The sequence below is a fragment of the Nyctereutes procyonoides genome, unplaced genomic scaffold, assembly GCF_905146905.1.
Source record: "Nyctereutes procyonoides isolate TBG_1078 unplaced genomic scaffold, NYPRO_anot_genome, whole genome shotgun sequence".
NCBI classification, from domain to species: domain Eukaryota; kingdom Metazoa; phylum Chordata; class Mammalia; order Carnivora; family Canidae; genus Nyctereutes; species Nyctereutes procyonoides.
The window spans coordinates 40,292,285-40,319,823 of NW_026575133.1; the positions used below are offsets into that span (position 1 = coordinate 40,292,285).

The 27,539-nt window shown below is 50.1% G+C and overlaps 1 protein-coding gene across 1 annotated transcript in view; it reads right to left on the reverse strand.

Annotated features, from left to right (window-relative positions):
- Nucleotides 1-6,165: 6,165 nt before the first annotated feature.
- Nucleotides 6,166-27,539, reverse strand: part of SAG (S-antigen visual arrestin) — a 30,510-nt gene continuing 9,136 nt past the window's right edge. The window contains exons 4-15 of the mRNA XM_055300224.1: nt 26,406-26,599; nt 24,718-24,777; nt 22,536-22,612; nt 21,442-21,577; nt 20,423-20,507; nt 17,894-17,966; nt 15,752-15,889; nt 12,681-12,758; nt 11,766-11,789; nt 10,281-10,336; nt 6,817-6,832; nt 6,166-6,410 (exon numbers count right to left, since the gene is read on the reverse strand). Of these exons, the coding sequence (XP_055156199.1) occupies nt 6,305-6,410; nt 6,817-6,832; nt 10,281-10,336; nt 11,766-11,789; nt 12,681-12,758; nt 15,752-15,889; nt 17,894-17,966; nt 20,423-20,507; nt 21,442-21,577; nt 22,536-22,612; nt 24,718-24,777; nt 26,406-26,599 (1,043 nt within the window). The 3' untranslated portion in view covers nt 6,166-6,304. The remainder of the gene's footprint in view (nt 6,411-6,816; nt 6,833-10,280; nt 10,337-11,765; nt 11,790-12,680; nt 12,759-15,751; nt 15,890-17,893; nt 17,967-20,422; nt 20,508-21,441; nt 21,578-22,535; nt 22,613-24,717; nt 24,778-26,405; nt 26,600-27,539) is intronic.

Here is a 27,539-nt window from a genome sequence, read left to right on the forward strand (position 1 = left end):
CACCTCCTTAGAAGGTTGCATGACTTCCCCTTGCCCTTTCCGAAGGCTGCTGCTAGAGACTTAGTGGCCCCTGGCCTGCCTGCCGGTCAGCATGTTTTGGTGCCCCCACCATGCTGGGTGATACTTTCCAAAGGCAAAACAAGTGAACCCTCCCCGAGGGGACACAGAATAGCATCTAGCGCAGGGACATGGCCAGGGGAATGGACTCACCGCCAGGACACAGCGTGTCAGGGCCTAATGCAGGAACACTCTGACAGCCCCAGAGCCCCTGGGGCATTGCCCAGTGCTATAGCCACTAGGCACATGGGGCTTCTTTCATTTTAATTCCAATTAATTAAAAATAAATTTTCAGTTCCTCACACCAGCCACATTTCAGGTGCACAATAGCCATGTGTGGCTTAGCAATTACTACAGGAGACAGGACAGATACAGCACATTTCCATCATCACAGTAAGTTCTGCAATGCGTGAAGGTAGTGACAGCTCTCAAGCCGACCACCTGGCACGCACACCGAACACCTGACCAGTGATTCTAATCCTCACACCAGCCCCACAGAGCAAGCTCACTGGGCTCACTCTGGAGATAAAGACTGCAGCCTGGTTCTGATACGTCTCCCAAGGAGGGGAAAAGAGACAGTTTGGACCGGGACCATGTGACTCCACCGTTCTTGATGCTTCTAGGCTAACTCTCCCAGGAAGCTGGCCCTGGAGTAGCTTGTAGGAAGCAAGAGCAGAGGAGGGCCTGTTATGGGCTGAACTGTACCCCGACCCATACATGCGCCCCCCCTCCCACCCCAACATTCACACGTTGAAGTCCTAACAAACCCTCAGATGTTATTCCTAACATCTTAATGTGACTGTGTTTGAAGGTGGGGCCTTTAGAGAAGTAATCAAGTTAAAAGGAGGCCATGAGGATGGGCCTTCATCCGGTATGACTGGTGTCCTGATAAGAGGTAGGAAATTGGTCACACATAGGCTCAGAGGGAAAACCACGTGAAGATATATACAGAGATGCCAGCTCCAAGCCAAGGAGAGAGACCTCAGCATAAAAGGACTGCCAACCTTGATTCAGACTTCAGGCCTCCAGATCTGTGAGCTACATTTCTGTTGAAACCCACCCCCCACCCCCCACCCCAGTCTGTGGTCCTTTGTTATGACAGCCAGAGCTCACTAATGTGGTGTCCTGCATCCCTGCGGAGGTTGGTCATATTGCATCAATTAATTACAAATGGTGTGATATGTAAGTGCGAGATGTAGGGGAACTAAGTTAATTCTGTCAAGGATGTTGGGAGGCTTTACAGAGGAGGGGTGACTCCAAACCTGGAGATTTGAGTAGAAAGGTAAGAGGATGGAGAAATTTTCCAGGAAAACACAACAAGGCAAGAGGAGGCTCCGGGGCAAGTTTGTTGTTGAGCCAAGGGCGAGGGGAGAAGGCCTGAGCACCTCCTGTGCTGCGCTCAGGAGCAAGGGCTGCACCCCTCTGGCACAGGGGCCACTGAAGGGTGTTTAAGATTTTATTTATTCATGAGAGACACAAAGAGAGAGGCAGAGACATTGGCAGAGGGAGAAGCAGGCTCCCTGCGGGGAACCCAATACAGGACTGGATCCCAGGACCCTGGGATCAGGCTCTGAGCCGAAGGCAGACACTCAAACACTGAACCACCCAGGCGTTGAAGGGTGTTTAAAGCAGAGGAACCCATGTATCTGGGCAGAGAATGATCAGAGGGGGAAAAAAGACTAGAAATGGATGGGGCATTACAAAGTAATTCACCAATCCAGTCAATGCTTGATTTGGGGCAGAACCAAGGCAGTGGTCACGGCAGTTAGAGAGAGGAGATGACCGGTGGGAAACTCAGCAGAGGTGGGAAGAAAAGGGACCAGCTGCTCCTGTTAGGAGATTAAGGAACAGGATAAATCTGGATGCCTCTGGGGAATACGGGTTTCAAGAAGGATGCCGTCCCAGTGGCCACAAGTAGACCTAAAGGAGATGGAGATGAACTTGGTTTTGAACAAACTGAGTTTAAGGTGCTTGAGGGAGCTGTCGACTACACCCAACTGAAGCTCAGGGGACATCCGGGCTCTAGAATCCCTCATTTTAGAGGCAAAAAGCCACAGACATGAACGTGAGTTGAGAGGCAGCAGCTGCGGCTGTAAAGGAGCATATAGCAATTATGAAAAAGAACTATAAATTGTCCCAGCCAAGAGGAGCCCAAGGAGACGTGATGACTAAATGTCATGGGGGATCCTGGAACATAAAAAGGACATTAGGTAAAAACTAAGGAACTCTGAATAAAGAATGGGCTTCAGGGGCACCTGGGTAGCTCAGCAGGTTAAGCGTCTGCCTTCGGCTTAGGTCATGATCCTGGGGTCCTGGGATAGAGCCCCACATTGGGCTCCCTGCTCAGTGGGGAGCCTGCTTCTCCCTCTCCTGCTCCCTCTCCCCCTGCTATCTCTCTCTCAAATAAATAAATCAAATATTTTTAAAGAATAAAGAATGGGAGACAGCTGGGTGGCTCAGCGGTTGAGAATCCGCCTTTGACTCAGGGCCTGATCCCGGATTCCCAGGATTGAGTCCCACTTTGGGCTCGTTGCATGAAGCCTGCTTCTCTTCCCTCTGCCTGTGTCGCTGCCTCTCTTTCGGTGTCTTTCATGAATAAATAAATAAAATCTTTAAAAAAGTAAAGAATGGGCTTTAGTTTAATAATAACATGCCAGTATGGATTCATTATATGCGGTGCATGTGCCATCCTAGTTAGTGTACGACGTTCCTAACAAGAGAAGCCGGGTGTGGGGGAGTTCACTGTCCTAACGGTGCAGCTTTCCTGTAGGTCTCAAAGTACTTGAAAATAAAAAGTGCATTTTTAAAAAGAGCATTAGGCTCATTAAGACTCAATCAGAGCAACACAACTCCAGCACATTTTCTCTGATGAGCGCAGAAGCCTTTGTGTCGTGGTGTGCCCGCCGAGCGCTGTTCCCTTGGCGATCTCCCCCGAAGCCGCTTGCCTGTGAGAGCACATTCCCTCTTTACAGAATGAGTCACGCTGTGAATCATCTCTAACAATGTGCGCCTCCCCGAGTTCACCCCACCTTCAGGGCACATCAAGGTGGCAGTAATAACACACTTCACATCCAACCTAATCCTTCTCCATTTGTCAATGTAAAAGTGCATGCACCTCCTGTCAAAAAACAAAACAAAAAGCCACTTCACATTAGAATGCACGCTGCACTTCACAAAACATGGGAATGATCTTATTTTACCCTGAACCAGGGTTATGATTGACATTTGGAGCAGGACGTTTCTTCACTGCGTTTGACATATGATTTCCCTGGCTCCCATGCATCGTGACAACCCAAGACCACCCCCACACATCTCCAACCAAGCCAAGGGTGGGGGGGACCCATGTGCCGCATCCCCCCAAGGATTAGTGAGGTTAACCCACGGAGACAGTGGTCTTACACTGGGACCTGGGTCGGGAGCTATGGGAAGTGTTACAGGGAGAGGAAAACAGACTCTCTGAAAGGAAGTTAACTAGCAACGCACGTGATAAAACTGTAGTTCACTAAATACACACAAGAGTGCAACTGGAAAAATGGGAAGCAGATGGGTGGACTGTACCAGTGTCAACGTCCCGGTTGTGATAGCATGCCACAGTTTTGCAAGATGTTGTTAGCCTTGGGGAAAATACAGGATCTCCTTACTGTCTCTTACAACTGCATGTGAATCTACAATTCTCTCCTTAATGTTTCGATTTTAAAAAAGAACTTAAGGGCAGCCATTGCTGAATCAGGAGAGCTAACCCTCCCTCTCTGAGCCTCCCAAAGTCTCAGCATCAGACAGCGAGCAGAGGGGCTGAGTAACAGACTCAGGGAAACCAGAGTCCCAAGTCTTGATTCTGACTCTCACCAGCTGTGTGACCTTGGGTAAGGTGCATCACGTCTCTGAAATGTGCTTTCCTCATCTAACAAGTGGGAATGATGGGGCCCCCTTAACAGGCATGGCTGGAATGAGGAGATGCAAAGTGTTTTAGCACAAGGCAGGTGCTCGATAAGTAGCAGGGATTCCAGCTCTCCAGCCCTTTGCTGGCTTACAGAGCTCTGGCCCACGTAACCAGCCACCACTCTCTCCGCGTAGCTCTCTCAATTCCGTTGTGCCCTGTTTCTTCCGATGCACCTACCTGGGAAACCCTGGGCCACACATCAAACCTGCACGTGAACGTCCTGCCTCCTGACAACATGCCAGCGGACACTGGAGCGAGCGCAGGCTCAGCCCAGGCGAGGCTCTGCATCCATCCCATTCGGAGCAGCTGGCTGCTGGCTTCCTGCTCCACCCCCACACCCTCCCCAGGGTGGCCAGCTGCAGGCTATATTCTAGCCAGCACCTGGAAGTCTGTGAGTTGGGCCATTTGGTACCAAAATAACCTACAGGGCGAGGGCCTTTCGGGTCTTTGGTGTGCTGGATTGGCCTTCCAGCTCTAACCCACACAGTGCCAAAGGTCAGGCCCGCTAATATCCACACTGACTTAGGATGTCCTGGGGTCAAGCAATGCAGGAACTGTCGGGCTGGTCCTCTCACCAGGCACTGCCGGGCGGACTCCCGGGTGCCCAGCTTGCCTAGGATCTCCGGCGGGAGCCAACCACGGCTAGCCTGTGAGCTTGGGCGGAAACAGAGGAAGGGCTCAGATCCCCAGAGCAGCAGGCCGCCCCTGATCCTTCCTGAGTATCCTGGGAGGGGGCGTGGGCTGGAGGGTACTGTTCCTTGGAATCGGAGAAAACACGAAGGAGAAATTGTGTCTGACCCTGCAAACCCACAGGCCAAAGGCCCAGTCTTCTGCCTTTTGTATTATTATTATGATGATGATTTTATGATTAATCCATCTCTAGAAATGAATCCTCATCCCTGTCAATATCAGGATACCTAAAACTCAACACCTGAGTCCACACCTTGCTTTGTGTATGTGGGATCCTGTCCAAGGTTCCCAAGTGGAGCCTCCAGACTGGATCCCAGTCCTCAGGACACAAGCCAGCCTGTCCTGCTGAACAACCCCAGATGTGGGAGCCTTTGTGTGCATGGAGCCCATGCTAAGGTCCTGCCCTCTGCCACGGCTCCTGGTCCTGGGGACCTGACCCCACCCATGTGTCCCCTCCCATTCACCCTCCTACCTTCTGTGAGGGCGCTGACCTGTGCAGAACTCTGCAAACCCCTTTGATCCTACTCCCCTGAAGCATAGACCAGAGCCTGCACCTCCCCCAGCCCCTCCCTGGCCCTTGGCAGCAGCCCCCCAGAGTGGTGTGTGCCCTGAGCCAGGAAGGGGACTCAAGGACAGAGCCCTGGCACCTCCACCATCATCCCATCTCCACATCAACTCCACCTCCCTCCCAGACACAGAGCAGCCTTTCCCCTCCCCCAGCCTCCATGAAGACACTCTAACAAGCCCCCTCCTCCAGGACAAAGGGTCCCTAGGGCTGGTGCTGCCATCACTGGCCACAGGGCCTTGATCTACCTGACCAAAGCTGGGTGGGCCAGATTCTCCTGCCCAGGACCTGCACACTGGAACCAGAACCCCAGAGACTGAGGGCACCATTCTGTGACAATATCTGCCTGGAGAGCAGGACCCTGAGGCCCTGGGCAGCCCGGGGAGCTTCTGATTCCCGTGCACCTGATGTGGGTACTCAGATTCTTCCTTTAATCCCGTTCCCTGAACCCCTCCAAGGCCCTCCCAGTGCATTTCCTGTTTCCCCTTAAACTAGCCAAATCTGACTCTGTTGCTTGCTCTCAAGAGAGACTTAACCAACCAACAGGGACTCAAACAGGGACTTGGACCGAACGTCAAATTAGTGATGAAGAGTGTTTTGGCCACACTTGTCCTTTGCCTTGTTTATCTCAGGAGGCTCTTGGGGGGGGGCATGGAGCTTGGCCAGGTAACTTGAAACACTGTTCTCCCCTGCCCCCATATGTTTCCAGGGAAGCAGTTTATCCCCAGGACTCCTGGAGAAAGTACCAGGCTCCGCCGGGTGAGCACACCAAACCTGGGACGTGTTCTCGCCTCAATGAGCCAGCGCTTTCTTTCTAGATCCTTCCCTCCCCCACCTGAGACACAAAGACCCCAGGGCTGCAGCTCCCAGGAGTCAGTGACATCACTCAGCCTCAGCAACAAGCCAGCCGGAATCAGATCACAGCCGAACAAACTTTATTTCTATGAAGAAGACTCACACTTTGGTATTTAGCCTAACTAAAGGGCTAACTGTAGCGTTTGGCTCATCCTGCTTGAACTACTGTTTCCCAGCGTCCAGGTCGACCGACCTCTTCACTCATCCATGGCCTCCCGGTCTTTCTTCCCCTCCTCAGCATCTCCTAAGTCTTTCAGATTTTGGCGAGCAAACTCCTCAAAAACCAAATTTTCATCCTGAAAACTAAAAGAGAACAAGGAACATTTCGATCACGGCACGCTCTTTGAAGCTTGCAGTGAAATCTCAAGCAAAGCAAGATCCTTGGTCTTCCTTTTGCAACAGAGGGACCGATCAGGATTCTCCTACATGATGGAGCACGGACCAAGCTGCTCTCCTCACAGCTGTCCATGTAAAGTCTCTTTAACAAACACAAGGGAGAGAAAATGAAGGAACCCACAGAGCAGACACGCATACCGGCATAACCGAGGGTGCAGGTGTGTGCACGTGCAAGCCGAAGTACTGGGAGCACAGGAAAACCAGAGCCTGGGGCGGTGTTCAGAGCATGCGGTGTGTATAAAAAGACCCCAAAGGGGGTTTGTGTGTGCGGAGGAAGTCATAGGACACAGGGAAGCTCAGGGCAGGGGCTCACCTTTCCTTTGCCATAGCTGTAAGCGTGAAATAAAGAGAAAGAATTATCAGCATAAATTCTTTTTTTTTTCTTTTTAGAGAGTGAAAGAGAATACTCACGTGAGCAGGGGGAGGGGCAGGGGGAAAGGGAGAGAGAGAGAGAGAATCTCAAGCTGACTTCCTGCTGAGCACAGAGCCCAAAGTGGGTCTCCAACTCAGGACCCTGAGATCATGACCTGAGCCGAAATCAGGAGTCAGAGGCTGAACTGACTGAGCCACCCAGGCGCCCCTATCAGCATAAATTCTGCATAATAGCTGCACCTTGAAAATTTCTCCCTTATCTTGGTGACTTTATAGTTGGAGGGAAAAGAAGCCTAGATACATGCATTTCACAACAACCACGTGTCACCCCTGCCCTTTGCCTTTGCCAGCTGCCAGAGCCTCTCTCCCTGCACATCTGAACCATGGCCTCCGTGTCAGAGTGCCTTGCCTTCACCTCCTTAACCAGGAGAAGCCCCACCCTCACCTCTGGGATGCTTTCTTTTTTCAAAGCATTTCTCCCTTCGTGTCCTTTGGACTCCGTGGAGAGAGCACAGTCCTGGTGCTGTTACAACCCACCCTCCGGACCCATCTGACACCTGCACGTCGGCTTGTCCGGCTCACAAAGGGTGAGTTCTGGGACCGGACGTCTAACCAGCCCCACCCGTGGTTGGGGTGTGCGCTGGAGCTTGGGAACCACTCCCGGGCCCCTCAGGGTCTGGTTTCTCTGTGAACACATTGATCACTTTGTGGTTGGGTTATATTTTCAGATGTGTTTTGCAGTCCCTGATTTACTGCTATTCATTTGAACGGTTCTTTGTTGTTCGTGTGCTCGTTTAGTTTTCTGTCTGCCTGGTAAAGTACGGTAACCCTCAGTGGAGAGCCCGCAAGAGCTAGGTGATCGACGCCGGAGGACTTTTCGGGAGCACCACAGTGGAGCCACTGCTCTTGTCTCTCAGGCCCTGGGAGGGAAGTGTCTATGTGAGCTGCTAACCACAGGAGACGGAGGGAGGCCCCTGGGCAGGAACCGTCCTGGACCCCCACGTGCTAGCATAATTATACTAACTGGGACCATCAGCCTGAAAGAGAATCACATCAACACCTGCCTTCCATTGTGGACGCTCTTGCAGGGATAACGAAAACTTGGTAGCATTCCCCTCATCCCTAGTAGGTATAAATTGCTCGGTCCCTGGTCCTGGCAGAGCTTCTGAGCCACAACTTAATGCTTGTTCTGCTTTGTCTTCCTGTGTAGACTCAGAACCGGCAACGAGGCACGTAAGACATAAGCACTCCTGTGGATGGAAGTCCTGCAACTCGAAGCTCTAGAAGTCAGAATTTCGAGGCCACGGGGTGATCTGTCCTTTCTCCCTGAAATCTCACAGTACAAAAGATCGTTGTTTACTCTTGACATGGTGGTATGTTCAATGTAAGGGCCATAATGACTGGAACATGAAAATGTCATCATGCCCAGAAAAGGAAGAGCCCCACTTCCCCTCCAAGTGAAGTTGAAAAGTCTGTTCACAGCTCCAGAAAACAATCTGGCATAAACGATGGCATCCCCTCAGGTCATAGTTTTAAACTATTCTTTTAAAATGTCCTTGAAAGGGACCAGAATGCCTTTCAATCTCACATAGTTTAAAAAAAAAAAAAAGTATCTGAATGGTACCAGCAGATATGAATTTTAAAAAATGTGGCCAGACTACTTTTTCCCCAAAGTACATGGACTATTTGAATCCAAAATGTTTGGAAAAATACTTTGAGACAAACTATTTTCGAGACAAACCCAAAATGAATAGGGGGGATCATTCTAGTGTTTAAAGGTTATTTCATAATCAAGATACAAAAAGCTATAAAGTATAAGAAAAATAAATCTTGCTTATTTATACCACCTTAAAAAAATAATAATAATCTCTATGCCCAATGTGGGGCTGAAATTCAGTCTTGAGATAAGTCACATGCTCTTCCAACTGAACCAGCCAGGTGCCCCATTTTAGCACTTTTACTAGAAATATTCTTTGATACTATAACTATGGAGGGTTCTCATTCACACAAGTACAATTTCCTTTCCTGTCAACAAAGCCACTTTAACATGAACACAATGAATTTTCCCCCAGAATTTCTGGGATTACACTACATTACTTTGCTGCTCCATTTACTTTCTTTAAAAGAGCCATATGGCTGGGTGCCTGGGTGGCTCAGTCAGTGGAGTATATGACTCTTCATTTCAGCTCTGGTCCTGGTCTCTAGGTCATGAGATTAAGCCTCACATGGGGCTCCTCACTCAGCACAGAGTCTGCTTGTCCACCTCCCTCTGCTCTTCCCTCTGCTCTCACTCTCTCTCCCAAATAAATAAAAACGAATCTTTAAAAACACATATTTAAGGGGTGCCTGGGTGGCTCAGTCAGTTAAGCATCTGCCTTCAGCTCAGGTCATGATCCCAGGGTCCTGGAATCAAGCCCTGCATTGAGTTCCCTGCTCAGCGAAAGGTCTGCTTCTCCCTCTCCCTCTGCTCATGCTTTCACATTCTCTCTCAAATAAATAAAATCTTTAAAAAATACATATTTAAAAAAGCCATATCGAGATCTAATTCATATACCACACTACTTACCTACTGACATACACAGTCCAGTGGTTCACTCTTTATTTACAGAGTCATACAACCTTTGCTTCATTTACTTCAGACATCCATACAAGAGCCAATGGATTTGCAATTCAAAGGAGCCAAGGAACCCGACCTGACACTTCTTTTTTTTTTTTATTTTTTTAAAGATTTTATTTATTAATGAGACAGACAGACGGAGAGAGAGAGAGACAGAGAGAGAGGCAGAGACACAGACAGAAGGAGAAGCCGGGAGCCCGACATGGTCGGGATGGATCCAGGTCTCCAGGATCAGGCCCTGGGCTGAAGGCGGCGCTAAACCACTGAGCCACCTGGGCTGCCCACGACCTGACACTTCTTTCTAGTATTTTCTGTACTCTCATCACAATCATCACTGTCAAAAAATACTCATCTTCTGAATGCCTGTTAATGATTCCAAATGAAAGGCAAAAGCCTCAGCCTCTCAAATATATATTTCACTTAAATTCTCTTTAAATTTCAATCCAGTTCAACACCAAGAGCTTCTTCTTCTTTTTTTTTTTTTTTTTTTTTTTTTTAACACCAAGAGCTTCTGCTTCTAAGTCATCCCTGATAAGACTAAACAAGAAAGTCCATGTTCAAGGTTGGGGATGCTCTGTCCCCAACATGCTAAATGAGTGGACAAGCCATGGCTCATGGCAGAGGAGATGAGCATGCCTCTGGGGGCTGGTCCAGGGCAGCATTTGAGGATGACAAGCAATCACCTCGTGGTGTCCAGACCCAGGGCCGTGCTCAGGGACCACTAGCAATGAATAAGAAATCTGCATGGAGGAAATGACTAGAGAAAGCTGAGACAATGCGCGACTGACCTGGGTCCTCGGGCTGGGGGTGCATGAGGCGGAAAGGCACCTCAGTTGCCACTTCACTGGAAAAAAAAATGCACATGGGTGAGAACACATACAAGATTGTATAAAGCACACAGAGAAGGGCTGTGGCTGCAGAGACTCAACGCTGCAAGAGGATTCAGTGAGATTCAAAACAAAACAAACCAGAAATCAGGAAGTGGTCAAGGAGGAATTTTAAATGTATTCCCTGGAATGTGGTCCAGAAACTTCACTTCGGCATGGCGGAGGCAGCTAGGTTTGGTAGATTCCCCTTCTCCTGGTTGTTAGGTCCAGAGACATGCTATTGTGGGTCAAGGAGGGGTGAAATCCTGGAGAGAGGATAGTTTCAGAGAAAAAAAAAAACTTGCAAAAATGTACACGACTTTTTATATGTGAACTCTATATTAACAGTCACATGGTCGCTTGCTAGGGAGCAGAAGAGGAATGAGCAGCACCTGCCAAATTCCAGAAGCGGAAGGGCGTCAGGGTGCCTTGCAATTTCTAGAAAAAGAAGGAAGGGAAGGAGTCGGGAAGGAGAACAGAAGGCAAATCTGGACCAAGGAAGAATGAAAAGAAGTTGTAAAAAAGCAAGGGTCTCTCCTCACTTCACCTAGGACCCACCGCCTCCTACACGGTTACAGCTTTGGTCAGACCCCAGTGCAGGTGGGGCCTGGCTTTCATGTGAGGGAAGGAGATGGTAAGAGGCAGAGTGAAGGAGTATGTGAGGTCAGGGCCTGCCTCAAACACAAATTTGGGCCTGCTGCTTTGGGCATGATTTGAGAAACGTAGCTGTTACCATTCATAGTAGCCCAAACGTCCACCAGTGGATGAATGGAGGACCCAAATGTGGTCACTCTGTGTACCATGGAGTATTCCTCAGCCATAAAAAGGAATGAAAAACTGACACATGCTATAGCACAGATGAACCTGGAAAACATGACACTCAGGGGAAAAAGCTGGTTACCCAAGGACCCATCCTGTGATTCCCTTTATGAAATATCCAGAATAGGCAAATCCGTAGAGATAGAAAGATTAACGGTGGCCAGGGACTAGGAAAAGGGGAGAATGGCAGAGACCACTTAATAGGTATAGGGTTTCCTTTTGGGGTGGTAAAAACACAAAGGAACCAGACAGTGGTGATCATTACACAACATTTTAAATGTCTCCTTGATGCTACTACATTGCACATTTTTAAATGGTTCAGAATGTGAGCTTCATGTTAGACACAGACACAAAGGCCGCTGCCTGGAGCGTGCCAGTTTTCTGAGTGTGCGTGTGTGCGTGTGTCCTCCCCAGGGGAGGCTCAGCTTTGGTCTCGAAGAAACATCCCCAGCCTCACACCTTTGCATGATGCATCCAGAAGGCAGTGGGCATCGTTTCATAACACCTCTGAGCTACTGTTTTGAACCCCAGACTGGTTCCCTGTGATACCTTGGGAATCAAGCAGAGAAGGAAGGTGACAAGGCTTACCTGGAGGTGAGCTCTCCCAGAAAGCTAGGAAACAAAAGCAAACAGTGCTGGTGACTGTCCCAATGGTTACAGGACTCTATTTACCATTATTCAGAGGTGGACATGTCCCAAGCATGCTCTGCACTCACAGCTCACGGGATCTTTGCATCCCATCTCATTCAACTGGACTATTCCTCTCCATTTGTGATTTCATCTCTTTCTCAAGTGGATTAGCTAAAAGGAGGAATCACTTAGGTCTGAGCCCTGATGTTCAAGAATGAAAAATAAAGGTCATTGTGGAATACCTGCTATTCACTTACCTTGACCCCTACCGTCCTAGATCCAAAGGTAATCTACGCACTTTGGAAGACCCTACAACTACAAACACTATGGTAACACAATTTGTAAAATCTACCCGTGCTCTACTTTGTTGTCCCAACCAAAACTGGGGAGCTCTTGATTGTGCGTGGCTCACGGAATATGTGCGTGGACTTGCCTTTGATGGCTCATTGAAGTAAAAGGCCAGAAACGTTGGCAGTGGGATTTGAAAGGAAAATGAGAATTCAAGTTTTTTCCCCCTAGGATGCAAAAAATGAAGATCTACCGAGAATTCGTTAGGCGGCAGCCATTCTTTCCTGAAGTGAGATGTAGCAATAAACTGACTTCCCTTCTTTGTGTATCAACTTACAGTGCATGAGCAAATACACACTCACTTTTCCCAAGTAGTACTAACTTATTTTGTAGTTTGCTCTTTGACTGTTTTTCCCATGTGATGTCATATCAAACAGAACTGATGAGATAAATAGGATCTCGCCAAAACTCTAGTTGGTCATCCATAGAATTTGTAGATCTTTCTTCTTTCTGGCTCCCAGTCATTCAGGAAAGGAAGGGGAGAGGCCAAGACAGAGCCCATGGCATTGGCTCTTGGACACTCACCCTGACACTGTGAGTTTCACCTTGATATGGTAAGACACCAGGATGCCCAGGACAGTCCGGTCTATGCCCTCCTTTATTCTGCTCAAAAAGAAAAGAAAAGCAGAAGAATTCAGAGGAGCAGCAGTGAGCAAAGACTAGATGAACACACCCCTCACCTCCAGACAAGCCTATCATAATGCGGGCATCTTCTTAAGGAACTCGTAAATTCAACCATGCTGTCAAAGTCCTAGAAGTTTCCATAGTCAGGAAGTGGGATTCCTTTCCTGCATTGTAGCTTGGGATTTCCCCCCCTGCAAGTTCAGAAGGCAGAGGGTGCTTCCTGGTTCTTCTTGCTCTGCCTCCACTGATGTTCATCCACCTGCCAGATGGTGGTTCCAGAAATCAACCCCTGCCCCCCCACCTCGCCATCTTCCTCGGCTCCTTCCTCTGCCCCACCTGCCATCCCTGGCCAACCACTGAGTCCTCCATAGGCTTTTCCTGCCTATATTATCTCAGTAACTTACCTCCCACAGGCCTGGCCCCTTCCCTGAGCTCTCGGACACTGCAGCCAGAGAGCTTTCCTAGGGTCAAGCCTCAGCATGGCCTGGCAGGCAATCTGTGAACTGACCTTTGCCTGCCTTTGCCACCTCATGCCCTACTATGCCCCAGCATCTCCCGTGTGCCAGGCTTGCCAAACACAAGCCTGCCCTGGAATGCCTCCCTCCTTGGCTCTGTTAAGACCTCAAGCTGAAGTTGACCTTCCTTTGTGAAGCCTTCCTGGATACCTGCCATCAGCATGAGTCTCCCTCCTTCGTGCTCTGGCCCTGTGTCCCCAGCAACCAGCATCATGTTGAAGTGAATGAACGCGGTGCATGAGGCCATCGCCTGTGCCCCCAAAGAGAGTGCTAACTTTCCCCAATAGAGACTCCATTCCAGGTTCTACTGTTTGACAGGCACCATGCTGGGCATTGTAACACAGATTATTATCTCATTTGTGGTCCGTTGCAAGGACATGAAGTATTTCAGGATGCCCAGTCACAGGAGTTACGGTCTGAAAAAACATCGTGACATGCTAGCTAGAACAATGTGAATGACAACAGACCACATGGCCAAGAAAGCTGAAGGCTTGAGGAAGGCAGACCATGACAGGTCTGAGGAGGGGCTGAGAATGCAGGGCAGGTTGCAGGCCCACAGACTCCAGCCCAGGGACCCCCCCCCCATGGGAGGCTCATTGGACCTTGCCCCCAGGGCTGTGACACCCTCCAAAGACTCCATTGGCTCATCAGTGCCTGGAGCTCTTGTGGAGGGCAAATACCTTTATCTGGAATCATGGAATGTAGACAGTCCGTCAAGAGAGATTGCCACCAAAGGGGACAAAAAGGGGGTTGCAAGTCTGAGACCCCACCCCGTTGCTGGACTGGCTGCCTGACTTAACAGCTGGGGGAGAGGAGGTGCTTCATCCCATGCCTGAGTATGCCCTCTGCCATCTTCCTTGAATGCGAGAGTCTCTCTGCACTCCCCACTCACTCTCTCTCAACCTCTCTCTCTCTCTTTCACACACACACACACACACACACACACACACATGCACACACAGAGATTGGTTAATCCAGGTTCTGCTGTGATGGTCACTTTCCAGAACGCTGGAAGGCAGCCCTGATGCTGGGGGTAAATGAGGGACTCAGGTAAATGAGGAGAGGACTTTGCTCTGTCATTAACTGACCAGGTGACCTTAGTCAAGCCTCTCCTGGCTGAACTTCAATTCCCATATTCATAAAATGAGTATAAATTCACCTTCCTCGCAAAAGGCTTACATGTTTGCAAAATAGTCCACAGATCGTACAACGTTTTTACAAACATACTGTTGATGTCGTGATTGCCATGAACCTGGTCTGGTGTCCCTCAATCACTCTCCAGACCTCCACCAAAGTGCCTTAGAATCGAACATACCAACTTGGCAAATTATCCTCAAAAAATCCTTGGACTCCCTCCCATGATTCTGGCCTTCTGCCAAATGTTTGCTGACCCCCACTACTGTCTCTGAGAAGATGTGCTACTGAGCTATGGGGTCACGGAGGTCAAACAGGAGAGCCTCTTCCGGATGGCATCACCTTGGAGGCGGCTACCGGACCACTGAGGGAGCCCCCGAGCATCACACAGGGGATGGCTGGCAGTGGGCTTTGGGCCTGGGGTATGGCTCTCCCCCAAACACTCAGCACTCACCAACAGACATGCTCTGGAATGGAAGCCTCAAAGGATGGCGAGAAGTGGCAGTGGATAGTTGACCTTGACGCCTCACTCTAGTTTGTGCTGAATCTGCTGGCTAAATTCAGCGAGCGGTTCTTTGAGTTGGGGCCAGCAGATCAGGGTTTAGCTTCATTCATATTTGACACCAGCAGCTATCAGAACCTCTTGTTCTTTACCTTTGCTGGTGGGAATGAATAAATGGTATTTCCATTATTCATGCAGCTACCTGCATTACTTGGTTTATTTTTTTATTCTTATTTTTTAAGTAGGCTCCATGCCTAACCATGGGGCTCGAACCCCTGACCCTGAGATCAAGAGCTGTGTGATCTACTGACTGGGCCAGCTGGGTGCCCCTGCATTACTCAGTTTTTATGCTTAGGGTACCTACACTTGCTAATGATATTTTTAGAAGGTCATGGCTGACATTGCTGGAGTGCTCACTGTGTACCAAGCACCACATTTTACATGGATTGTCATTGCCCATAATCCTTATAACCCTCTCCATGAGAAAAAGCAGCACCCCCACTGTACAGACAGGAAAACTGAGGTTCTCAAACAGCCCAAGTAATTTGCCCAGAGTAGCCCACCTGTAAGCAGTGGAGCAGGGGTTTGGCATGAGGCTGCCCCCAGAGCCCATTCCTGTAACCACCATGTCACATCAGGGGTGGGAGTGTGGGGCCTGCTTAGATCACTGAATCAGCACTCTGTGCCTGGAGTGACAGCCATCATGCTACATGGGAGCCTGGGAGCCTGGGGGGTGGGGGGGTGAGATGAGAAGGGGAGCAGACCAGCACCACCTCTGCACTGAATCTTTGGTGCCCATCTCCTGAGTTACAAGGACTCACATGGTGCTCGAAGCAAGGTTCGTGTCCTCATGCTTAATCTTCCCATCCAGGGCGATGCCCCTTCTTTCACGGTTGTTGGCCAGCAAGGGCACCAGCGTCAGTGTCGTGGTCAGAGTGCTGTTCGGTGGCACTTTTTCTCTATAGGAAGAGGAACAGAGAGGCTGTTTCGCTAACGATTCTTATGGCCATAAAGCCACATCAGTCCCACAAGACCCTATCTGCCATCAAGCATTTTCCAGGGGGAAGATAGTTTAGGTTATCTGTGCACTTGCCTTACAAGAAACATTAGTGACATCTCAAAACAGGCTGGCGGCAACATTAAGACATTCCCTCAAGTCCCTGCTCCTCTGAGTCACTGAATTTCTAGAGTATTCTGTGGGGTTAAATGAGACTGACTAGCATAAAGGTCAGTCTCCTCCTGAGACTTCAGGACCACATGGTGGGCTGCAGGCCATGAGGCCAGTGCCTGCAATAAGCCTAGGCTGGAAGTCGCCTGTCACCCAGAGCTGTTGCCATCAGGAGGATGGGCATGTGCCCAAGGGAGTGGGCTGTTGAGGAGGGTGTGGTGGGGCCCTCTGTGAGCCAGGAGGACTGGACTGGTTTGGTTCAAGCACATGTGCTCTGTCTCTCCTAGCTCTTCCCTGTCACTGGATCACTGGGTCACTGGTCAGGTGGTGGGTGTCTCAGCCTCTGACAGACACAGGGAATCCATGCCAAACCATGGGTCTGCAGATCAGGGATGGAGCTGGGGATACAACAGTGAGGGTTTCTCCAGGACTGGAGCATCCCTGGCTCATGGAATGGCATCTGAGGCTGCAGAGGTGGCTCTGCCATTCACTGGTGTGCTCGTACCACACCTGTGCCCAGAAGCATCCATGCAGCCAGCCGACAACCCGTGTTACCCTCCTGACACATCCTCCCTCCTGGTGCCCAGCCAGGAGAAGGCAGGGAGCGGCCCTGAAAACACCACCCAGGAGTCAGCCCCAGGGCTCAAGGACAATGACTCAGGCTCTGCAGCCTTCTGAGTGGCTTCTGGTCTGAGACCTGTGAGCACGATCTAGCTCAGCTTTCAGGCTCCCTTGTGGGGACCCTACAACAGTCGCCAGTTTCCTGGGAATCATTTGGTCCAAAATGCACTGAATTGCTGAAAAGAAGGCCAGTTAATGGGCTTTAAGAGGGAAAAACTCAGCCAGGGAGCAATTTTCTCCTTTCATCATTGAGCCTACACCAAAAAGCGAGCCAAGGAGACCCCAGGACCTGAGGACGTGTGAGGATGCACCTGCAGGGGAGAACAGACCCGGGCCAGCACCAAGGGAGCAGCCAGTGAGCTGCGGCTCTTTCCTGCCTCCCTCCCCTCTGGACCTATATTTAAACTTGGGTCCAGCTCTGCATTGAGTAAGTTTATTCCAAATTTGTCTTTTAAGGTTTACGTCATGTTCTCCTGCTGAATCAGTTTGTCTTTCATCACCAGTCCCCTTCCTGTTGCTCTGGTAATATTTTTTGTATACAACAGTGCTGCGACACATCCGTGAGACAAAGAGAAAAGGACCTGCCCAAGTGACCCTCTCTGGAGGACGCGTCACCCCAGTAACCTGTGTGTGAATGAATAGCGTGGAGCAAGACTCAGCAGGTGTCTGGCTCCAGCACGAAGACACCATCACAGGATACTCATCTGCTTTTGATTCTAATGAAGGGAGAGAAATGATTCATGATGCCAGGCTCAGAATTGACATATCATTGGAATCTGGCTGTCGTTGGTATTACATTTGCAAATTGAGTTGCAGATCAAAAGACAGAGAACACTCGCCTGGACTGACAGATCATTTGCTTGTCTGCTCTGGGGGCAGAAATAGTATCAAATTCCTACCGACTTATTCCAAGGAGCAACAGAAAGTTCCAGCTGTTCCCACTGTGCCATTTCAATCTTTGTTTCTCTCCTTTCCATCATTCCCTGTGAGTGAGAGCTCTCAGAACTCTTGTGAGTGAGAACACAACTGAGATGCTAACTTTCTTTGCAGCCCTTGAAGTGAGAAAAGGGGAAGGAAGCCAAGCATCCTACTTCCCCCTTCAGGGTGAACGAAAGGGGAACTTGACAAGGAAGCCTGAGCCACCCAGGAAATACAAACCCAACCAGCTACTCACTGTGTTTCCTCCTGGGCCACCGGCTTGGTATAATAATCACTCGAGTAGAGAACCACGTTGGCCACTTGTTCCACTGCAGAGGGAAGACAGGGGTGAGTGATCCAATGTGGGGTCCTCCACGCATGTGTATGTTGCCTGCCAGGGACATGGTTGGTCTTCCCTGTCTAATGGCTGTTGGAGTGTACTTCTCAGGCTTGGCTTTAAGGCCGGGGTTTCTGAGTCCTGTCCTCAGGCCACTCCTGTTCACCAATAACCTGCTCTGGGCAGCTCACACCTGTGAGCCAGCCTCCCTAAAACTGCACCACCTAGGAGACTCCTCTCTGCTGAGTCCACACCATACCTACCCTTGCATATCCTTCCAAGTGTACTTGAACTCACCATTTGTGCTTTCTCCAAACCTGCCCCCTTATACCACTATATTATTTTATGAGCACCTCCTTCCAATTATCCAAGCTAGAAACCACCTGCTGGCAGCATAGACCTGACTCGTGCATGTGGATAGGAAGGTAGACTCCCTTGGGACACCTGGGTGGCTCAGTGGTTGAGTGTCCACCTTCTGTCGAGGGCATGATCCTGGAGTTCTGGGATCGAGCCTCACATCGGGCTCCCTGTATGGAGTCGGCTTTTCTCTCTGCCTGTGTTTCTCCTTCTCTCTCTCTCTGTCTCTAATGAATGAATGAATGAATGAATGAATAAATAAATAAATAAATAAATAAATAAATAAATCTTAAAAAAAAAAAAGGTGGACTCCCTGGGCTCAAATACCAGCTTAGCTGCCAGCTGTGGGGTGAATCACACAGCTCTTCTATGCCTCAATTTCCCCATTAGCAAAATGAATGACAATTCAGCTAACTTAATGGTTGTTGTGATGATCAAAAAACTAATTTTTTAAAAGATTTTATTTATTTATTCATGCGAGACATACACAGAGAGAGGCAGACACATAGGCAGAGGGAGAAGCAGGCTCCATGCAGGGAGCCCGATGTGGGACTCAATCTCCGGTCTCCAGGATCACACCCTGAGCCAAAGGCAGCCGCCAAACCACTGAGCCACCCAGGTGTCCCAAAAAACTAATTTTTAATCTCTCTTAAAATCAAATTTGAAGGTTAAAAGAAACAGCTTATGTGAAGCGCTCAGCACAGTGCTCAGCCTATAAAAAGCTACTAACATCTTGCTTCTGAAAGTTTGACAAATTCTTTCACATTTTAATGGCTTTGATGTGAGAACTCATAAAACTTTGAGAAATAATTTAAAAATCAAAGTATCAAATGATACTTCCTCAATCCTGTTACTTTGTGGAACACTGTATTGGACACTACATTTAACATGCTAAATAATACCAGGTCCTACAAAGATAGAAAGCAGATGAACTACACCAACCTAAAACAAAGCTATAAGCATTCATATCAGCATCAGGGAAACCCTCTAATAATTCTTAGGTATGCATGCATCAAAACTCCTGAACCTTATCTATGATGCACACACACCAGGAAGAGGAAAGTGGTGTGTGAAACAAGTGACCAACCATCTTGATTTGCCTGGAACTAGCCCATTTTAGCACTGAAAATCCTGGTCAAGGGTCACCTGGCTGGCTCAGTCAGAAGAGCATACAACTCTTGATCTCAGGGATCATGAGTTCAAGTTCCACATTGGACGTAGAGATTACTTAAAACAAACAAACAAAAACTTAAAAAAAAAAAAAAAAAGGAAAAGGAAAAAGAAAATCCTGGTCCAACCAGGATAGTTGGTCACCATCACAAACTATGAGTCTGACTTTGTCTTAGTCATTGAGTGAGTTAGTGGTGAACGTAGAGGTCACCCTCCCTGGTCGTGTCTTTTTCATGTAGCCCCTATAAGACCACGACATCTGACCATCCCCTGTACCTCGATGCCCTCTGAGCTGAAGAAATGGAAATATGTGTAGAACAGCAGGCAGGACATGCGTCGAGTGTAGTATCAGGCAAGGCTTGGCCATCACACCGTACTAACGCAACAGCACCAGAGACCGGAGGGCTTTATCATTTATAAAAGCACTCTAATCCCTGGAGCTTCACAAAAATCCAGGAAGGTAGACCAGGAACCAGTGCTGTGGATGTCAACTGGGATTCACACAGCATGAGCCCACAATTAGGCCCACTGTGCTCATTCTAGCGCTTTTCCCACTACACTGTGCTGCCTCTGTCAACAAAAATTAATTCTGGTCCAAGAATGAAAACTCCTCATGTGGCTCCCCCCGGGATCTGGCAAGGGGCTCCTCCAGGAAGGCACGGCATGGAATAATGGAGGATCGCCTGTCAGAGATGTCGTTTCAAGACAACAGACAGCCCCTAAGCTGGCCAGGAGGTTGCATGAGGTGACACTTGAAACTCTTTCCTCCTGTAAGTTCCTTCTCTCCATGACAACACAGATAAACAGGCAGTTCCAAAGACCCAGGAGGGCCTTATCTGCCCAGAGGAGAGACCCTGGGGAAATACCACCAGACTGAGAAATTCTAGAAGACTCTGCCTTCCTCTTTTGAGAAGTTCCTACCTAATGCTTTAATCTTCTTCACTGTCTTCTCTGTGTTATTGGTCACAGTCACAGTCACAGTAATGGGCTCCCCGTGGAAATAGATCTGAAAAAGTTAGCAGGGAAGTCAGAAAAGAGGAACAGAGTGTGATGGTATCTTTAACCTCAGGGCTTTCTAGGTTTACCCTCACCCTCCAAGTGTGGCTGAATTCCCACACCTCAAAGGAAGATAAAGCGATAGCACCAGGTTTCCTTTAGCGAGGGGTCCAGAACATGGTCCACCTCCTCTGTGGCATGCTGAGGAGGACAGCGGTGACGAGCGCAGAGGGGAGCAAGAGTGCTCCCACCTGGAACACCCAGTCCTGACAGTCATGACAGAGGTAGCCATGGGGGTCCTGGGTGGAACCACAAGGCCGTGTGGGGCAGAGTGAGTGCAGTGAGGGGGAATGAGTGGGGAGTTCTGCCCCAGGAGGGCATGTGACCTAGGCCTAGGTGGGCACAGGTCACGCATGTGTGCACACACAGGCATGCATACACACACGGTCGGTATGTTGAGACTTTGCCAACATGTGTGCACAACTCTCGGTGACCAGAGGGACCCAAGACAGCCTCCGCCAGTGGTTCTTCATATGAAGAAATGACATACAAAGAAATGACATCCACAGGTGACTCAGCCACCCCTTCACCATTACACTGAAACTGACATTTTCTAGGGAAGTAAAAAATTTGCAAGACCACACCCATCGGTGCTAGTACATGAGACTCAAGGGGCCCTGTGAGGCGGGGGGGGGGGGGGGGACAAACACCGCCTGCGTCAGAGGTACGAGGAAACCACCACGCTCCTCCCTAGTTGCTCAGGACTGGCAGTGCAGTGACCTAGTCTGAGGGTCATCTTTACTCAGTCCAAGTTATGAGAAAAGCCAATTGTTCACAAGTGTTGGTGCTTTAACTATGCCCCGACACAGCATGGCTTGCAGCACCCACAGCAGATTGCCCCGGGCCTGCTCACAATAGGGACACAGCACCAGCCAGCGGCTCACCTCTTTGCTGAGGGAGACAGCCAGGTGCAAGGGCTTGTCGGACATGAAGAACTGCCAGGCGGCCTCAGCTCGGGGCTGGGGACCCATCTTCGATGGCGCATGCTGTATTTTCCGGATCAGTAAATGCACGGAGCTCCTGCAGATGAAAAGTGCAGACAGTTCTGGGGTTACTGCCAGGCCTCCTCGGGGGGCTTCTAGATCTCTCTCCCCGTACTCACGCTGTGATGTTTCAGGAATGCTCCCAAGGGATAATGGGTGAGCCAGAAGAGGAAGGAACCCATGTTGGGGTGGGAGAGGGCCCCAAGGACCTGTTTTCTGGTCCTTTCTCTGAGGTTTCACCAGCTGGGTGGCATGGGGCTGGTGGGCCTGCTCCGGGTCACTCTCGGCTTCAGCTCTCAGGGCACAGCCCGTGGTGGGGGTAGGGGGCTGAGTGCCCTAGGTGACATGCCTCCAGGCTCTCCGTCACTGTGACTTACTACAACAGCAAGCCTCCACGGGTGTGTGTGTGTTGAATGTGAGGAAAAAGTGTGGAGGGCACGATCGAGGGCCTTGTTCAGGTACAAGAAGACAACTGAACAGCGGGGCCTGGGAGGGCAGAAGGGCCAGGAGTCACTGCCTGCTGGGGAGAGAGCCTCTGTCCAGGGTGATGAAACATGCTGGGTATAGACAATGTGGGGTGCAGAGAGTGGCTATGCTGTAACTACGGCTGTGCAACACAGTGCATGTACTAATGCCTCCGAAGTTCACACTCAGAAATGGTTAAAATGGTAAACCTCATGTTGTGTGTATTTTATCACAGCAGAGGAGTTACTGAAGAAGAAGCAAACGAGAGGGAGAGAATCCGGGGGCTGCTAGAGGCTTATGTGAACCTTGAGCTTGCTAGCATCTCTGCCATTTTGCCTCCCCCAAATGGTGAGCCACTGCCCCTGCCCGTGTGTAGACATCCTTCCGTCCTGGCTGCCTGGGCGGGGCAGGCCCCATCCCCCTGGCCTCGCAGGCCACAGAGCGGAAGTGAGGGGCAGCCTCCCACCCCAGCTCCTGACCCCCTACTCCCACCCCGGGGGCCACGCCTTTTCCTGCAGCTGTACTCTTACTTCTTGGGCACTTTGTCCTCTTCATCCTCTGTGCTGTCTCTGGCGAATGCCTTGACCTCGAAGTCGACCCCACAGCACTGCAGTGGAGCAAGAGAAGAGACAAGGCTCAGTCAGCACCTCCCTTCCCGGGAGCTGGAATGGGGTCACACCTCCCATGTTACGTGGCACCTTGTCTTTTTGTCTTAGCCTCGTCCTTTTTAGGGCCACCCCATTAAGGCTAGGCTTGCTGAGTGAGGAAAGAATGACATCCGGACAACAAGTGCACTGTGGCCCCAAGCTCCCAGGGAGATCATGTATAGTGTCTAGCTCTGCCTCCATTTAGTTGTCCCTCTAGATGTGACCCCACCTGTATGTATCTCTGACGTTGCACTGCCTACAGCAGGGGATAGACGCAGGTGCTCACTGGGCTAGCAAGGGGTCCACGACCGAACACACTGGCTGCCAGTGCCGGGTCCTGGGGTGGCCAGGCTGAAATGGGGTCCCCTGCACTGGCGGCAATTCCAACTTTTTTAAAGAAGCTGGAAGTGGGGGGTACCTGGGTGGCTCAGTTGGTTAAGTGTCTCCCTTCAGCTCAGGTCATGATCTCAGGGTCCTGGGATCAAAAATAACACTGTTCCTTCTGCCTGAGGGCTTCATGCTTCTCTGTCTCCCTCTATTTTGTATTTGACAAACTCCTTCGTGTCCTCTCCACCCCAGCTCCGCCCCAGCTCAGGGTCACTCAGCTTGTAAAGGCCTGAGGCCTCCGGGCTTCTGGCCAGTCCCCTCCTAGGCCCCTGAGGGCCCAGTTCAGGCCCCCTTTCCTGCAGCTACTCCTCTCTTGGGACGGAGGAAAGAGAGCACCCGGGCTGGTCCAGCATCCCCCACTCTGATTCAGTGGCCTTGTCCTCCTCTGGCTCGGCCACCCTCAGCTCACCTGCATTTTCCTGGACCAGGCCACCAACCACAGGAAGGAGCCAGGTTTATCATGTGGCCCCGTAAGCAGACACATGTGTGTGCAACAGCTCTCGTGAAGCAACACTGAGTCTTGCTATGGGCAACACATTCTGAGATTTCCCATCTTATTCTATCTCATTCTATGCCATGTTTCTCCGATGCCACTCCTTTTTTTTTAATTTTTTTTTTATTTATTTATGATAGTCACACAGAGAGAGAGAGAGAGAGGCAGAGACACAGGCAGAGGGAGAAGCAGGCTCCATGCACCGGGAGCCCGACGCGGGATTCGATCCCGGGTCTCCAGGATCGCGCCCTGGGCCAAAGGCAGGCCAAACCGCTGCGCCACCCAGGGATCCCTCCGATGACACTCCTGATCCACCACACTGACTTCACAAACCACCAACGGGGCAAGACCCCCACACTGGAAGTCACTGCCCAGACCATGGCCTCTGGCCTACACCCCTTGGTACTTCTGAAGCAGCCCCGCCACTCTCTGCCCTCCCCTTTAGGGGGCCTGTGATCAATCCTGGGTCCTGGTACCTTTACCCTCTCCCCCTGTTCCTCACTGCCCTCCTTCATGGCTTAGAGTCCCCTGCCCACCATGGTCACTCCTCCTTGTGCACACTCAGCCCCTTTGCTTCTCCCCTGCCTTGGGAGCTCATGCTTGGCCCACCCAACCCTTCTCAGTGCAGTGGTCAGGGTGCCCCTGGGAAGCCTAGGTCAGCACCTATCGTTCAGAGCCCTGCAGGCTCCCATCTCACTGAAAGTCTACACAGCCTTCACCTCCCCACGCCTCTGACCCACTCTTGCCATTTCCCTCTGCTCCTCCAGCCCCGGCACACCATGTGCCATGTCCCCTCTGCCTGGGGGGCTCTCCCTTGGGATAGTGTGGCTCCTCCTTAACCCTCCTGGGGAGGCCTTCTTTAAACCTCCTGAACAACCACCCCACCAGACTCTCCCTTTGCCTCTTGCTAGCCTCGTGTTCTCCAGAGTGCCTGCCATCCTTGGATGGGCCCCCTAGACACTTGTTATTTGGTTTTTGCCTGATTTCTGTGGGACCCACCAAGGGTAGGCCTACTACTCTGTCCATGGGCTCCGTCCTGGCTAACAGCTGCTGAAGACAAGTGATGGGTTCATTATAATGTCTCTCTACTTTTGTGCACATTTGAAATTTTCCCCAGAGAAAAGGCTATTTTGAAAAGTCATTTGAAGGCATGAATTAGTCCCTGGCCTTTCTTTTTGCACTAACCTTCCCCATGTCTTGCGGAGCTGGCTGCAGCATCACCGAGCAGGGTAAGTAATCAGGGAACTGTGGGAAGAAACAAGTCATTTCTTTCAGAGGCACTATTCCACATGCAATATACACTCAGTGTGTAAAACTTGGAAAAGGAAGATGAGAAGCGAGCGAGCAAGCAAAACAAAACAAAATGAAACAACAAAAAAACCTACCACATTCACCCATGTTGCGAACATCCAGAATAACATGATGAACATGGACTTCCAAGTGTCCTAGGGGCTTTCTCACAAGTGAATATGTATGTAGATGTGTTTTACAGAAATGAGACCCAACGATGCACATGTCCTGTCGTCTGCTTGGCTCACATTACCGCCCCAACCCTACTCAGAATGCATCAGAACCATTTTTCTACACCATGAGTTCTCCATCACTGTTCTTTGGCCTTCATTAACCCCACATATAATTTAGCCAGTGCCCTGTGTTGGCTGACCTTTCATTAAATGGTACTTTGCTTTTTTTGCCATGATCAACAATGCTGCAATTGACCTTCTTCATCCACCTTAGTGCAGTTTTATCCAAACAAGTCCACAGGCTATGCTTCTGGAAAAGGAACTGTAGATCAAAACCACATTCTTAAGGTTTTTGATACGTCCTGGCATGTTAGCTCTAAAAGGGTTATATCACTTCAAACTCTCAATGCCAAGTCATGAGAACACGCAGGACCATGAAATGGTTTTTTTTGTGTGTGTGTGATTAAAAAAAAAGTTTACAATTTTTTTAATCACTAAAAAAAAATGTAATAAAGTATGCATCACAAAAACTGACATTTCAGCATACAATTTAGTGACCTGAAGGACGTTCACATAGTTCTGCAATGATCCCCACCACGCGTCCCACACTGAAGCTCTGTCCCCAGTCAACACTGACTCTCCGACCACTGCTCTACACTCTGTGTCTACGAGCCTGGTGGCTCTGGGTCCCCACATAAGTGGAATCACACACTCTGTCCTTTCGTGTCTGCTCCTGTGACTCAGTCTAGTGTTCTCAGGGTTCATTTGTGTTGCTGAGTAGATGGCAAAATTTCCTTCTCTTAAGGCTGAACCATGTAACTTTGGAGAAATATATCATCTTAAGACATACAGCCACACTGGTAACAAGGATTGGTAGCAGCATTCCCCAGCCTGAGTTCGTGCCCAAGTCTTTGGGAGGCACAGAGGCTGGCACCGTGGGTGGCCAGGATCCCCCCAGCAGGAGAGGGCCTCCGGGGAGAGATGCAGCCGTTTATGACCCACGGCCCTGCCGTCGTCGAGGCTACAGACGACTTCTGACTGCGGCACGATCTCCTGTCCTGCAGGGAGCTCTTTCATGGGCCGAGCTCCTCCGGGCCAACCGAGGGGCACTTCTTTCTTTTTATAGATGAGCGAGTGAAGGAATAACATGCCCGTATAATTAGGTGGTCGGATGAAGGGAAATATTTAAACCGTATGTTGAAGTGGTGCCTTCAAAGGCTGAGAGGCTATTTTCAAGGACTTAAAAAAAGACAATCACAGCCCGTGCAATGTAGAATTTCCTCCAAGGATGCAATTTGAAGGCCCACAAATGTGAAGTCATTGCTCTGTCCCCTCTCCTTCGCTCCTGGTCACACTGCAAGGTGCTGAGGGTGAAGGAACCAGGGCAGGGACATGGGGGGAGTCACCCACCGTGAGCAGGAAGGGGTATGTGTTGCCCCCCAGCTTCTTCATCAGGCTCTCCTGCAGCTTCGTGGGGGCGCCTGCAGCCTCTACGCGTGGGAACACCTGGACCTGAGAGAAGTATAGGTCCCTGCGAAAGCTCAGGCCAATCACGTCGATGTCTTCCTGGCCGTAGCGGAAGGCGCAGGTCAGAGAGACATACACTGGAGGGGTGACAAGAAGGGGGCAGGTTTGTCCCATTGGCATGGCACCCCCGTCTGGCCAAGTGAACATGGGGTAACCGCTGACACTGCTCCCCCTGCTCCGCCGCCCCCCCCCCCATTCCACCCATCAGCGTCCGAAGGGGATGGGGTTTGAGAACCACAACACCAAAAAAAAAAAAAAAAGAGAGAGAGAGAACCACAGCACCTAGGCAGCCCACACCCTTCTGGAGATCCAGCACCTTCCCCAGGGCTTGTGTTAATCACTCTAAATGGGTATGTGAGTCAGAGGGGACAAGACAGTCACATGAACCACGTATTTTGCCCACAGACTCTCCTGTGTCCTCCATCCTACCACCCCCTTCTCTCCACCCACCTGCTCAGGGACCTCAGGAGGCTTTTAACAGAGAATGAAGGTGATAAACAGAGGGACACGGTGCTGGGGAGCAAGACGGACCTGCACCAGACAGGGGTCTGCCAGAGGAGCTGGACAGGGGCTCATGGACCAGGAGGGGAGATGAAACCAAACCCCAGAAACGCTTCCTTCACATTGCTCAGAAACTTATCAGGCATTCTCTGAAACTCTGAAAACTCGATTTGATTAAACAGACACAATCTGTGCCTCTAGTGGACCAAAAGGATTGCATGAAACTATATATTTTGAGGGCAGACAATTTACAACAGTCTTTTATGGGGTAAATAAAAGCACATAAAGTGCATTATCCTTGAACAGAAAGCATCTCAGAAGTCATCTAAGACGTCCTTAGAAGTCATTGGTGGTGGATCTTGTCTGTGTCTTCACCACGAAGCTCAGAAGAGCCACTGACCAATTGCCTGTCCCTCACCCAATGTTTGTTAAGAGGATGGTGCCCAGAGATGACCTGGCCTTATGCCTCCCTCGCTGGCCAGTGCTTTCCCTCAGAGCAGGTGCCCTCCTCCAGCC